This window comes from Cygnus atratus, chromosome 21 (genome assembly GCF_013377495.2).
Source record: "Cygnus atratus isolate AKBS03 ecotype Queensland, Australia chromosome 21, CAtr_DNAZoo_HiC_assembly, whole genome shotgun sequence".
NCBI classification, from domain to species: domain Eukaryota; kingdom Metazoa; phylum Chordata; class Aves; order Anseriformes; family Anatidae; genus Cygnus; species Cygnus atratus.
The window spans coordinates 6685554-6699400 of NC_066382.1; the positions used below are offsets into that span (position 1 = coordinate 6685554).

The window sequence follows — 13847 nt, forward strand, 5'->3', positions numbered from 1 at the left end:
CCCCTGACCATCTCCCCTTCCCTCCTCTGCAGCCTGCCAGCTGGGATTTTACAAGTCAGCTCCTGGGGACCAGCTGTGTGCAAAGTGCCCCTTGCACAGCCACTCGGAGAGCCGGGCAGCCCGCGTGTGCCGCTGCGACAGCAGCTTCTACCGGGCCGTGCAGGACCCCCCCTCGGCCGCCTGCACCCGTAAGTACCCCCAGCTGTCACAGCTCCTGAAGACACGTTGTCTTGTCTTCGGACACATCGTCGTGTCTTCACACACGTCTAACGCTCCCTGGCTGGCCCAGCGTGCACCCTTGGCTCTGAGCAAGCTGCCCAAGGCGCTGCAGCAGCCTTTCAACCCCTGTGTTGCATGAGTTGAAACCCCACAGGCAGAGCTCTCTCACCGTCCTTTGGCTCATCCTCATCCTGCCGGTCTCCAAATATCACTGGCTAGAATCTGCTCCCCTCCTGGGGCTGCATGCTGCACTGGAGCAGGGCGAGATCTGAGCTCTGCCACCAAGCTCACCTGCTAGTGCACCAGCCAGCCTCTTGCTGGCTGCTTCCATTTGCAGAAATGCCCAGGGTGGTCCCAGGGGAGCACGAGCATTGCTGCGCTTTCCCTTGCTATGGGTGGATGTTGGCATGAGGACTTGGCACCTAGTTTCAGTCCAGCTCTCTGCATTAGGGGCCCAGTGTTATTAAAAAGGGACAAAAGCATCCCAGGAGGATTTGCACTCTATGCAGCTGGTCCAGGAGGGCAGAGAGGTTTGGGGCCGCTAGCTGAAGGTGAAAGGCAGGTCAGCAACATCTGACTTCAGTTTCCCTAGGGTCCCAAGATGTCCACCCAAGATTGCTGATCTCCCGTGGAGTTCACCCTTCCCTTTAGAAGAGCAGTTCCTGCTCTCCACCCACCAGCCCACAGACACCTTTGTTCTTCCCCACAAGGCTTCCCCCATCCCCATTGCTCCCTGCTCGCCCCAGAACAAACCCTCAGCTCTCCTCTGCCAGGTACTTGGCATCCTGACCCAGAGCACCTCGCTTCCCGGTCTGGTCCTACACGGCAATTCACCCTGAGCCCCGCCTGTGTCTTTGCTGTCTTCTCCTTGGAGCACTTCCCCCCCTTGGCAGCACCGTCAGGAATCACAGAACACGCTGACCAAGAAGCAAACCTCCTCTGTCCATCCCATTTCCCCCAGGACCCTGCTCTGCCAGCCCCAACGCGCTTCGGCATCCCCCTCTCTGCCCAAACCTCTGCTTCCTTTCCAGGTCCCCCCTCGGCTCCTGTGAACCTGGTCTCCAGCGTGAACGGCACCTCGGTGACGCTGGAGTGGGGGCCACCCCTGGACAAGGGTGGGCGCAGCGACATCACGTACAACGTGCTCTGCCGGCGCTGCGGGGGGGACGTGGGGCAGTGCGAGGCCTGCGGCAGCGGCACCCGCTTCGTGCCCCAGCAGATGAGCCTGGTGCAGGGTGCGCTGACCGTCACCAACCTCCTGGCACACACCAACTACTCCTTCTGGGTGGAGGCCGTCAACGGAGTGTCGGACCTCAGCCTGGAGGCCAGGAGGGCTGCGGTCGCCAACATCACAACAAACCAGGCAGGTAGGAGGAGCAGACACCCCCCATCCCAGAGGATTTGCACACGTGGGTGATGCTGATGTCGCTCCGGCGTTGCCCCAAGTGGTACCTCCAGAGCCAGCTGTGAGCAGGGGCAGCACCAGCCTGCCCTCAGGCAGGGCTTGGTGGAGAGCATGGGCCCCCCGGGAGATGTGAGGGGTGACTCCTGTTCCCTCTGCTGCTGGAGGTAGCTTTGGGGAGCTACCTACCCAAAGCTGCTGCCCGAGGCCACCCTTATCTTCTCTGGTTCGTGGTATCCTTTTTCAGACCCCTTTCCCTCCACTTCAGCCTGCAGCCGCTGGTGGAGGATCCCTTTCTGCAGGAGACAGGGGGCACGGAGGACACTTGTTCATTGACAGGAACACAAAGTGGAGCATGAATCTCTCAGATTGTCCCTGCAGCCTTCTGTCCTCTCCCAAAAGGCCAAGCAGCAGTTCCTGCTCTGCTCTCAGCTCACACCAGTGCCAGCCCCCGGGAGGTGACAACAACCTTTGTGGGGAAGAACCTCTCTCGTGCACAGTTCATCTTTGCAAATCCCTTACTGAGAAATGCTCTTTCCCCAGGAAATACTGCGCGATGATCCAGCCCAGCTGGGCCAGGACCTTGCTTCATGGTCCCCTGGGCATCACTGCAGTGGCTTTAATTAAAGCAGAAATGTGTCTTAAACCATTTCCAGGGGCCTGCACGGGGCTCTGTCTCCCTGCCGCCGTGCCCATGCCCTGTCTTTGTGTCCCCAGCCCCGTCCCAGGTGGTGGCAGTCCGCCACGAGAGCACAGGCCAGAACAGCGTCACCCTGCTGTGGCAAGAGCCGGACCAGCCCAACGGCATCATCCTGGAGTACGAGATCAAGTACTACGAGAAGGTAAAGCCGAGTTCATGGCTACACATCAGCCCTGGTGGGGCAGATTTAGGCTGGATGCAAATTTTCCCTGCTGCTATCAGGCAGCCATGAAAAAAGAACTGTTTTCGAAATGTTTTTTCCCTTCCTACGGTTATGCTGTGCTGATGCAGCGAAGTTCTCGGTGTCGCTTTTCCACAGGACAAGGAAATGCAGAGCTATTCGACCCTAAAATCCAAGGACACCACTGCCACCATCTCGGGGCTCAAGCCCGCGACCCGCTACATTTTCCAGGTCCGGGCCCGCACCTCTGCTGGCTGTGGAAGGTTCAGCCAGACCGTGGAGGTGGAGACAGGGAAACCAGGTGAGTGTGTGCAGCTGTCTTGCTGGAGGTAGCCCTCCAGAGATGTGCTTATACGTTAGAAAGAGGAGGAAGAACATACAGGGCAGAGATGATCTGGGGAGGTCCTGAGGGCCCAGACTCTTCTCTGTGCTGGCTTGCTGCATCACCATGGCTGCCCAGACCTGCGCTCGGTTTCCCTGTCTGTAAATGGGCCCTGTAGACTGGGAGAGACCCAAAGCTGGTGTTGGATAGGTGACGGTGCTTTGTTATTGAACATAGTGACCCTGGTGGGTTAGGGGAGTCTCTGAGCTCAGCGGAGCTTTCCCCACCTTCCTACCCTATTTCTTCCAGTCTCTCTCCGGTACGACACGATGACAATTGTCTGGATCTGCCTGACACTCATCACTGGCCTGGTCGCATTGCTGGTGGTCCTGATCTGCAAGAAGAGGTAAGTGTTGTTTGGATGTCCGTGCAACCTGTCACCGAGTGGGACAGGAGGGATGGGAGAGCTTGGGCACAGCTTTATCTTCCCAGTTTTGGCCGGAGCAGCCATAGGTCAGGGCTCAGCCAAGAGACTTCATTCAGAGTCATCCTGCCTGTTGTTCCATGCTTGTCAGTGTTCAAGAGGCATTTAATGCTAATATGCTTTAACTTTTGGTTAGCCCTGAAGTAGTCAGGCAGGTGGACTCAATGACCTTTGTAGGTCCTTTGCAACCGAACTATCCCCATTCTAATTCTAATAAAACCAGCAGGTCGAACAGCAACAGCCATAGCCATACCAATAGCAATAGCAATAATAATAGCCGTAACATTATCAGTAGTGTGTATATATATATATATGTATATATATATATACCATTACCACTACCAGTACTAGTACCAGGGCTGACTGGGTGGGCTAGGGGGTAGGTCAGGAACAGACAGATATCTTCTTGATCAGAAAAACTGAAGAGTGACTTTGTCCTTCTACATCTCAGCAAGACAGAGCCAGGCATGTGCAGCACACACGCCACTGCCTAGAGGAGACAAAAGGGCTGAAGCTCTTGGCCCTGCTGAGCCTTGGAGAGCACCCAGAACGTCCCCTGCTCCAGGCCAAAGTGTCAGCCCAGCAAGATGCAGTGATGCAGCTGGTGGAGGGCAAAGCCTTAGCTCCAGGCCTGGCATGCATTGCCTTTACCCTGCCTTTGGGCTGCTGGTAGGAGGAAGAGACAGGAGCATCCCTCTGACCCCTGTGTCTCTGTGACAGGCACTGCGGGTACAGCAAGGCTTTCCAGGACTCTGATGAGGAGAAGATGCACTATCAGAATGGGCAAGGTAGGACCATCCCTGCTCCTTCTCCTGCCCCCGGGGTGCAAAGGACCTCAGCCCCCTGAATGGGCAAGGACCTGGACCATTTTCCCCAGTACTGCTGTGGTTTCCAGGGAGAAGGATTTTGTCCACTCCTGCTTCTGGGGATGTGTCTAAGAGAGCTGAAGTGGGGCTCTGATCCCAGGGGTGTACTGGTAATGGGGTTGTAGCAGGTTCATCTAAGTCATCAGCAGGCCAGAAGAGTGGGAAATTCACCACAAACCCACATGAGGGGTCACGAAGGAGTTGATGGGGGTGTGAATCATATGGAGGAGATCTGGATGGCCAAGTCCTGGAGTGCTCTAAGGATATTGCCATGCCAAGAAGTGCCTTGGGTTTCCTTGGGGATCCCCAGCGTGTCACCCCAAGAAGTCCTGCCCCTGCCTGTCCAACACCCAGCTCCTGGGCACCCACTTCATGGCGGTGCTGTGTGGAAGAGCTTGTCTCCTCTCTCCCCTTTAAACCTGACAGTGAAATTCCCAGAGTCGAAGTTCTACGTGGACCCCCACACGTATGAGGACCCCTGCCAAGCCGTGCATGAGTTCACCCGTGAAATCGAGGCTTCCCGCATCAAGATTGAGAAAGTCATTGGGTCTGGTGAGTCCCCAGCCCAGGCTGCCTCTCTGCATCCCATCTGCTCGGGCAATTTGCTGGGAGGCAGGGACATCTCCACAGCCCGCTGGGACCACAGCAGGCTGCACGGTTCTGTAACAATGCTCAATCAGGGCTTCATCTGCTCCTTATTTCCCTGAGATGAGAACCGTGAGTAGGATGGGTTTTTTTAGTGCATGAAATAAACTCTCCTGCGTCAGCTTGGTGCAGGCGGGAGCTGCTCAGCCAGCGTGGCACTGGCGGCTCAGCCTGACACCAGCAGATGGCTCGCCCTGTCCCGCGTGGGTGCTCAAACGCAGCCACCCTGCTCTCAAACCTCGGAGCAAGCATCTGGGGTGACAAGACACGAGCAAAATAGCAAGCAGAGTGGTAAATTTTCAGAACAAAATGGGTTTTTGCCTAGGAACAGGGGCTTGCAAGGAAGAACAGGACAGATCCAGAGCTAGAGCTTCACGAGCAGTGCCCCAGGGGCTGGTGGAGGCTCACCCCGTGTGCTGAGGGACGGTGCAGGGCCAGCCAAGCAGACAAGCAATAGGAAGCCTGACTGCTTGTAGCAGTAGGCATCCCTGCTGCTATACGTCTTCAATGGCTGGAGCACGCTGCAGGCATACGGGGGCAGACTGGAGGGTCCGTGCAAGGAGCTGAGCACCATGCCCTCACCTTCGCTTGCCTTGCAGGGGAGTCTGGAGAGGTGTGCTACGGCCGCCTGAAACTGCCGGGGAAGAGGGAGATTTCCGTGGCCATCAAGGCTCTGAAGTCTGGCTACACAGAGAAGCAGAGACAGGACTTCCTGAGTGAGGCCAGCATCATGGCGCAGTTTGACCACCCCAACATCATCCACCTGGAAGGGGTGGTCACCAGGAGTAGGTGGCTGGTGGAGACGGGGTCCCTTGGTCACAACTGGGGGCATATCTCCCTGGGGGCACCATGGGGATGGGGGTCAGGGGCCTCTTTGGGCACGCACACCATCCTTCGGCTGCCCTGGGTAATCTCTTGTCATTTATCCTGGGGTCCCCTGCAGCCCACCCCCTCCTGCTGACAGCACCAGAGACCCCAGGGCAGTGAGGAGATTTGCTATTCCCGGGGTCTGCTGGGGGGATTGAGGAAAATGTGGCTCCTTCAGCACAGTGCACAGGGCTGGCAGGGAGCAGCTTAGGGGTCTGCAGGGGCTGGGAGCCCTGTGCAACCCTGTCTCTTTGCCAACTCCTTCCCAGGAGTTATATCTAAATTGTGGGTAGCTTGTTCCTGATCTGAAGTGAGGCTGAAGGTTTCAGGCTTGGGCCATGCTTCGTGCCGGGAAGCTTTCTCTCCTGATTGGCATTCCCCATTAACATCTTCAGAGGGAGACAGGCTGTCCCCGGCAGCCCTGCTGCTTTTCCTCCTTCCCCTTTGAACCCCATTAGAGAAATGAACTGCTTGTTCCTGGCTGCTGCCCAAACCTCTGGCAGCATCTCGGCGGTCCTAGGGAGGGGGCTTAATGAGATGAATCAAGACCACTCCTGTCATCTCCTGTTACAGGAGAAGCTTCCCATGCAGCCCTTACCCACCTTGCTGCGCAGCGCTCCCCGGTGCCCCAGGACAGGGTTATTGGATTAGGAGAAGTCCTACCTATTAGCGTTTGTTTTAAAGGCTGCCTGTATTGAATAATAATTTGGATCCTTCCTTCAAAAAGGCACATTGCGATGCAGAGCGTTATGTTAATGGCATGCAAATTTCAATGGGATAAGAAAGCTGACCTAGCCACATTAATACTGCCTGGAGGGAGGGGTAAGTGTTGGGGTTTTGGCCACATCTCCACCACCATGCCCTTCCTGTGTGGTGAGACCACCCTACAGGGCTGCAGGCGACCCACCGGCCTGAATTAATGTCGCTCCCAGTAAAGTTTGGCACCGGGCTTCTCAGAGGAAGGTGACTTGTCTATTAACTTGACCTCCCTTGTCTTCTGCAGGCAAATTGGTCATGATTGTTACTGAATACATGGAGAACGGCTCGCTAGACGCCTTTCTCAGGGTAAAGTGCTCTCTTGTATTTGTATTCATTGCACATCCCTCTGGGCTGCAAGACTAGGGATGGGGTTAGTTCACACTCCTCAGCCCTGTGACCACCACTGTGGTCCTTGTGTGAGAGCAGCGGGCGCTGGGCTTTCCCCTCCCCAGCAGCCACTGGCCCCAGGGCACTGCAGCTGGCTCCCTGCAAAGGCAGGGACACCTGCCCAAGCAGCACGCAGAGGTGCTGGGAGCACAGACTTAGGGCCAAGATAGAGGCTCTGGAGTTAGAGGAGGTGCTACGCCAAAGATAAGAGCTACTCAGGAGTTAGTTTAATGATAGCAGTGTCAACGGGACTGCTGGGGAAGAAAAAAATAATAAAAAAACGAATAGCCTCTGTGTTACTTCCTCTCCAGAAACACGATGGGCAGTTCACCATCATCCAGCTGGTGGGCATGTTGCGTGGCATCGGAGCAGGCATGAGGTACCTATCTGACCTGGGCTACGTGCACCGGGACCTGGCTGCCCGCAACATCCTGGTGAACAGCAACCTGGTCTGCAAGGTGTCTGACTTTGGCCTCTCACGCATCCTCGAGGATGACCCTGACGCTGCATATACCACCACGGTGCGTGGCTCTTAGTGTTAAAGCTCTTAGTGTTAAAACTCCTTTTTTTTTTTTTTTTTTTGCTGAGCTTTACAGGTGGTGATTGCCCCAGTCCAGTGAGGGTGCAAAAGTTAGACACCCAAGTCAAGGTAGGCAGTGCAGGAATGGAGACAGTCACCTCACCACTGCTACCTGGACATGAACCCAAAGTGTTTCTGACCTTCAAAGCATTATATGAGAACACTCTCCTTCATAAAGAGACATCCCACAACCGAAGTGTGCAATGAACAAAGAGAAGCAGGGTAGGAGAACAGGGAGGTTATCAAAACTCCCCAGCCAGCAGCTCCCATTAGCATGCAAGGACCACTCCACAGGGATGCTCCCATGTCCCTATTGGAGTCCATCCCTAGACCGTAGCTCCATCCACTCCTTCAACCACAGGTCAGTCACTGTCATAGTCTTCAGTAGCATGGTCACACTCTCCATGTGACAGCTCCTCCATGTGACACTGCCTCATTCAGGGGTGTGGAAAGGACGGGAATGAAAATTCTTGAGCTCTTTGACTTGCAAGCACTTGGCTTTGCAACCTAGATGACTTTGTTTTAATGTAGGACACGTTTGTCTGTGAACCTATTTTAAGATTCTCTGGCCAACCTGACAGCACTGGAGCTTGATGTGCTCCTCTAGTGGAGGTCATAAGAGGGAAAATGAAATTCATTGAAGGAACGTGTTCTTTTTGCTTTTCTCTGGACATGAAATAAATTAGCGTTCTCCCAAGGCAGTCCTTTGGCAGATAGACTTCCCTGATTTGGGTCAGTTTGGAGAGGCAGCTGTGGAGTCTGAGCATCACTTTTCAGAAGGACCAGGACTAGACAGGCAGAAAGAGCTTCAGATTGGTTTGGGCTGGCTCGTGGCACTGCAAAGCATGGCCTAACATGGTTGCAGGTCTGAGAGGTGGGTGCACAGTGACTCAGCCTGGAGACCACTCCTTCAGGAGAACCTTCATTTCAGGATTCAGGCTGGTGGAAAGGCAAGAAGGGGCCCAAGATCAGCTAGGGCTTCCTGACCTCAGAGCAGGCCATCTTCACACAGATAGCCTGGCCTGCCACCCACCAAGGCAGTCTCTGAGCTTTCCCACGTTAAAAAGTAATTTCTGGAAATGGTGTGGCAGGGACTGTACAGGACCAGGAGGGTGACCTGAGTGACCAGAGCACACCTCTGTATTGACCTACATGCTGACCTTTCCAATCCTGCCCAGTTTCTAGAGACACTGTCTTAATGTATCCAGCATGAATGCAAGCAGAGAGGTCAGTAGAGTATGGAGCTACCACTGTGCATGTCACAAGCAGAGGCTTTGAGGCATCCAGGCACGGTGAAACCCACCAGCGCTGGTAGCTCTTACCTGTTGCATAGCCCAGATAAAAATGAACCACTAACATGAAGTGACAGGATCAGGAACACAAGCACTCTGGCAAGGAGCCATTTGGGATATCCTTAAAATAAGGATGTTTTTACAACTTTTCTGTTCAGATTGCCAGCAACCACGATTTCAATTTAGATGTATTCTTACCCCATTTATTACTTTTTTTTTTAGTTTTTTTTTTTGTTTGTTATCATAGTCAGCCTTTAATTCAACAAATTCTCTTCAGCACTTGTCTGCCAAATCAGTAACAGACACATGCCATGACTCTCCCTCCTTTCTGCACTAAATGAGTCAGGCTCTCTGCCTGTGCCTAGGGTCAGCTCCGTGTCCTTTGTGCTCTGGTAGCCCTTTGCTCCATGTCACCACTGATTTCTCCTCTCTTGGGCACTGAGGGCCAGCATCACGCATGACATTTCAAAGAAGACCTTGTAAAATAGTACAGCTTTCTCCTTGCTCCACTGGAAATACCTTGAAGTCATCCTTCCAGTACAGCTTTAGGGTTACCTTGTGCTGATGGCCTCCTCAGTGCTTTCCAGAAGATGCCCACTGCCCATCCAGTGCAGCTGTTCTGGATCCCAGTTCTGCCGGGGCAGCCTGAGATCAGGAGAGGACCCAGCAGTGCAGGGCCAAGGGAGCTGCCCGTGTTTTCCAGGCAGAGGTGCATTCCAGCGAAATGAAAGCTTCGTGCTAGTGCTCCAAAAGGTGGAAACAACCCAATAGGTTGGGGGCAAAAAGGGAACAGTGCACAGTGAAGCGTGCAGGATGCAGCCAGCCCTGGAGCATCACGATGTGCGATCCTCTGCCCGTAATGAGAGCTGGGCATCACAGCTTGGATCGCCAGGAGCCATCTGACACAGAAACGCAGTGTGGTGTCTGCCCTGGCCCTGATGCTGATCCCTGCCCCAAAGCAGCAAGGCCCAGCACTCCCCTCCTCCCTCCCACAGGAGCTATTGAAATAATGCGTTCCTTGCTTGCTGTTGCAGGGGGGCAAGATCCCCATCCGCTGGACAGCTCCGGAGGCCATCGCCTACCGCAAGTTCTCCTCGGCCAGCGACGTGTGGAGCTACGGCATCGTCATGTGGGAGGTGCTGGCCTACGGCGAACGCCCGTACTGGAACATGACCAACCGGGACGTGAGTGGACGTGAGGCCTGCCTCGCCTCCTGCCCCGTCCCGAGCCAGCCTAGCAGGGGTGCCAGGGAAAAGGGACCCACAGAGCAGCCCCTGCCTCTCCTCACATCCCCGCTGGGCTGTGCACAACGTGCCTGTCCCCTTAGTGGGGGCATCGGTGTGTTGCCTGTTGTTGCCTCTCGTTTTGCCGCGCGGTGGCTCCTGGCTGTGTCTGGTTGTGCACGGCGGGTCTCCGACCCCAGCCTGCTGCTCTGTGCAAGCCTTTCTGCTAGCTGGAGAGCTTCAGCGTACGTTGTGCCATCTTACCCATTGCCTGCTAGGGGTCAGAGCTTCCTTAGGATCGCTGCCACCCCACTGCATTGACCTGCCAGTTCCTCTCACACCTGCTGCCCACACGTGGCTTCCAAGAGCCCCAGACTTGTAGCACCCAGCAGTAAGCTTTGGGCTTGGCAGTGCCATTGGGGGCCACTCTTATATCAAGGATAGCATAAAAACCAAAGTAAAATGTAGGTTATTGCCTGACTAAAAACTGGGTGCAAAATTTCCAAAAGGAGGCAGAGAATGGATGCTTTTGATTCTGCAGAACCATAGGACTCCTTATTTTGCCTATGGGTGCCATAAACCTGCCTGCTTTCTCCCTGCTCTTGAGTCCTGGGAATCCCCCCTCTCTGTGGTGTTTTTTCCTATGATAGAAAGTGGCTTTGGTGACAGATGGTGGCTGCAGTGACTTGCACAACGTCGTCTGCACAGGTCCTTTGAGTGGGGTTTCTCCCAGCTTTGCTGAGCAGTGGCAAGCCCTGGCTGTAGAATAACTGAATGTGAATGAAGCCCTCATGACTTATCTGCTGGAGGCAAGCTGCAATATTTTAGGCCTGTTGGACCACTTAATAAATCTGCTCTCAGAGCAGTGATTTCTTGTATGTGTGTGGTGTCCAGCCTGCTTTCAGCTTTCCGCAGAGTCCGCACACACCTCACCGGCAATAAAAATTGTCATTTAGCATGAATCTTGTGTACACCTCCCTGCTTCCCCTTCTGATGGCCTTAACAGCTCATGCACCGGGGATCTCCCCTGTGCATAGCAGTCTAGGGTGCTCAGAGCCGGGCAGGAGAGCAGCTCCGCTCCAGCGCCGTGGCTTCCTTCCAGGTCATTAATTCGGTGGAGGAAGGTTACCGCCTGCCCGCCCCGATGGGCTGTCCCACGGCCCTGCACCAGCTCATGCTGGACTGCTGGCAGAAGGAGCGCAGCGAGCGGCCCCGCTTCTCCCAGATCGTCGGCGTCCTGGACAAGCTCATCCGCAATCCCGACAGCCTCAAGTGCACGGCCACGGTGAACCGGTAAGGGCTCGCTGTGACAAGCGGGGGTAGACCCCATCAAGCCACAGCTGACAGCAAGCAGAGCATGTGGGTTGCCACAAAAAAGGGATATTTCGGTCCAGTTCTAGCAACAGTAGCTTGCCCTGTGACCACTGTTTGCAGTGGGTGGTGGTAAACGTCCTGCATTTTGCTGCCTTGCACCCACTGAAGCATCCCAACAACGGGGCTGAGCCAAGCATGTGCAGCACTGCCCACGTAGCAGCGTGCCTACCTACACAGCGAGGGCTCTCCAGGTCCTCCCCTCTCTGAGGTGGAACACCTAGGACCACCATCTCCATCTGAGCTCCTGGGATAATTAATCACTTCTGTCCTGCTCTCAGGTTCACCCAAACACCCTTCGACAGGGGTCTCCTCGACTTCTCCGGCTGCCTGACAGTCGAGGACTGGCTGGACTCCATCCGGCTGGGGCACTACCGGGACAACTTTGCCATGGCAGGGTACTCCTCCCTGGGCATGGTGATGCGAATGAACATCGAGTGAGTACCAACATTAACATACATAACCTGGTACATAACCTGTACCAGGTTAATGCTGAGTCCTGGGATGATGTCCATGGCAGCAGTGACCTTTGAGCAGAGATGTGGGAGTTGTTCCCAGAGGGTGTGTGAGAACCTAGCCACCTCTGGTGCTCCATGGCAGCTCTGTGATAGAGCTCCACGGTTGGCATAGAGTGGTTCAAAAGAGTGTTTATCAATATGGTGATAGGCACTTTATATATATAAATAGAAATTATTATTATTATTAATAATAATAATAATAATTAGAAGTAAGTAATTCAGATTGTAAGGCACTTCAGGAGTTCATCTAGTCCAACTGCTTGCTCAAAGTAGGGTCAGATACACGATTTTGGTCTCCCTGCTCTTCTCACCTTTGTCTCCTCCACCAAAGGCATGTCTGGGTCGGAACGGCTGGGCCGTACACTCAGCTTCTCTACTCATAGGGTGTGGGATTCCAGGGAAATGATGGGAGCTCAGACCTCTGTGCACTGGCTGCCTGCGCGTTGCAGCTGGGCAGGGAGGACCCAGGGCCTCAGTGTGACTGGAGGGCCATAGCCTCAGCCTGGATGTTTTGGAAATCCTCTTCCTAGTAAATACAGTCCTCCCCCTGCCTCTTTCTTGCCACCTTTCTCACTCACAGCAGGGAGAAATGAAAAAGCAGGGAGCTACAGGAGAGCTTCCAGCATCACCATGTGCTGGGTCGCTGGGCCCAGGGCTCCTGTCTGCATGGAACAGGAGTGCAAGAGAGGCAGAAATTGCTCCCTAGAAATCAAGGCTGGGTTAAGGGGTGTTGAGAAAGGCTTGTCCCACCATCCATCCTCCTCCTCTTGTTGTAAAGCGCTTGCTCCGGCACCTCTCTAGGGGTTCTTTGAGGTAGCTGATGCCACAAGTGGTACCAGAAGAGATGGCAAATACATCCTGGGCTTACGTTCACCATCCTTTGGTGTTAGCTCTCACACCAGGGCTGGAAAAAATCTCTTCTACCTCTGAGGAGAGTTGCTCCTTGCCAAAAGCAGTAGCTGCCATGACTCAGAAAGGATGTGACAGTGAAAGCGTTGGTTGAGCTGGGACGGGTAAAGCAGGAGGAGGTGAAAGGGAAGATGGAGAGATGCAGGCAGAGCGCTGTCATGTGCATTGATTGGGGGCTGTACCTGGGGCCTTCGCCGTGGCACTGAACGGATACAGATCCTTGTTTCTCCCACACACCAGGGAAGCTTTTGCGTGCAGAAGGCTCATCATCTGCCTGTCTTTCTGACTGGATTATCTAAGGGCATCTCACTAAAACTGAATCCAATTTCAGAGCATCGATCTTGTCACCTACTAGCCTGTCAGGAGCGGTGCCCCTTGCTCCTGCTCCCCCCCGGCTGTCACAGCGGCCCTGTCAGGAGACTGTGCCGGGGGAATGACAACCTCTCCTTCCCCGTGGAGCATGTCACGGGCCCCTCAGGCAGCCTTGTGCTGAGGGGCAAATGGAGAAGAGCCAGAAGAGGGGTCCTGGGCTGGTCTGTGGGGTGTGCATGCAGGGAGGAGCTGTGTCTCTGTGGGCATGAGGCCATCCCATGCATTGTCTGACTGTGTCCTTACTCTCCAGGGACATTCGGAGTCTGGGCATCACCATGATGGGCCACCAGAAGAAGATCCTGAGCAGTATCCAGGCCATGCGGTCCCAGCTGCTGAACACAAATGGCCCCAGGAGGCATCTCTGATCACCGGCTTCGCAGACCCACATCGGACATTCCTTAACACTTACCCTGACTGGGGGGCAGCAGGGTGGTGAACAGGAAAAAGGGGCACCAGACCAGGATCTGGAACTCCTCCAGCATCTCTGATTTGAACTTCAGTGGAAATATGGCTTTCCAGTTACCTCGACAATCCTGCTGCCTCCTTCCCCCGTCTGAAGGGGGGAGCAGACTTCCAAGCAGGCTAGAGACAGGTCCTTCCTCTCTCCATCCTCTACTGTGTCCCTGTGGGGCTGGGGGTCCCCGCACAGCTGTGCTAGACAGGTGGCAACCCCTTCACACAGCGGGATGGCCCCAGCAGCACCTGCAGAGGGAGGGGCAGCACTCACAGCAGCAATACCAGGACCAGCAG

General features: G+C 54.8%; 1 protein-coding gene across 1 annotated transcript in view; it reads left to right on the top strand.

Annotated features, from left to right (window-relative positions):
• The window catches only part of EPHA8 (EPH receptor A8), a 33731-nt gene extending 20269 nt beyond the window's left edge, over positions 1–13462 (top strand). Inside the window, exons 3-16 of the mRNA XM_035557510.2 lie at positions 33–188; positions 1251–1586; positions 2339–2463; positions 2641–2803; positions 3134–3230; positions 4029–4096; positions 4601–4726; positions 5419–5604; positions 6690–6751; positions 7144–7353; positions 9739–9888; positions 11030–11220; positions 11580–11735; positions 13348–13462. Coding sequence (XP_035413403.2) covers positions 33–188; positions 1251–1586; positions 2339–2463; positions 2641–2803; positions 3134–3230; positions 4029–4096; positions 4601–4726; positions 5419–5604; positions 6690–6751; positions 7144–7353; positions 9739–9888; positions 11030–11220; positions 11580–11735; positions 13348–13462 — 2141 coding nt within the window. The remainder of the gene's footprint in view (positions 1–32; positions 189–1250; positions 1587–2338; positions 2464–2640; positions 2804–3133; positions 3231–4028; positions 4097–4600; positions 4727–5418; positions 5605–6689; positions 6752–7143; positions 7354–9738; positions 9889–11029; positions 11221–11579; positions 11736–13347) is intronic.
• The last annotated feature ends 385 nt before the right edge of the window (positions 13463–13847 follow it).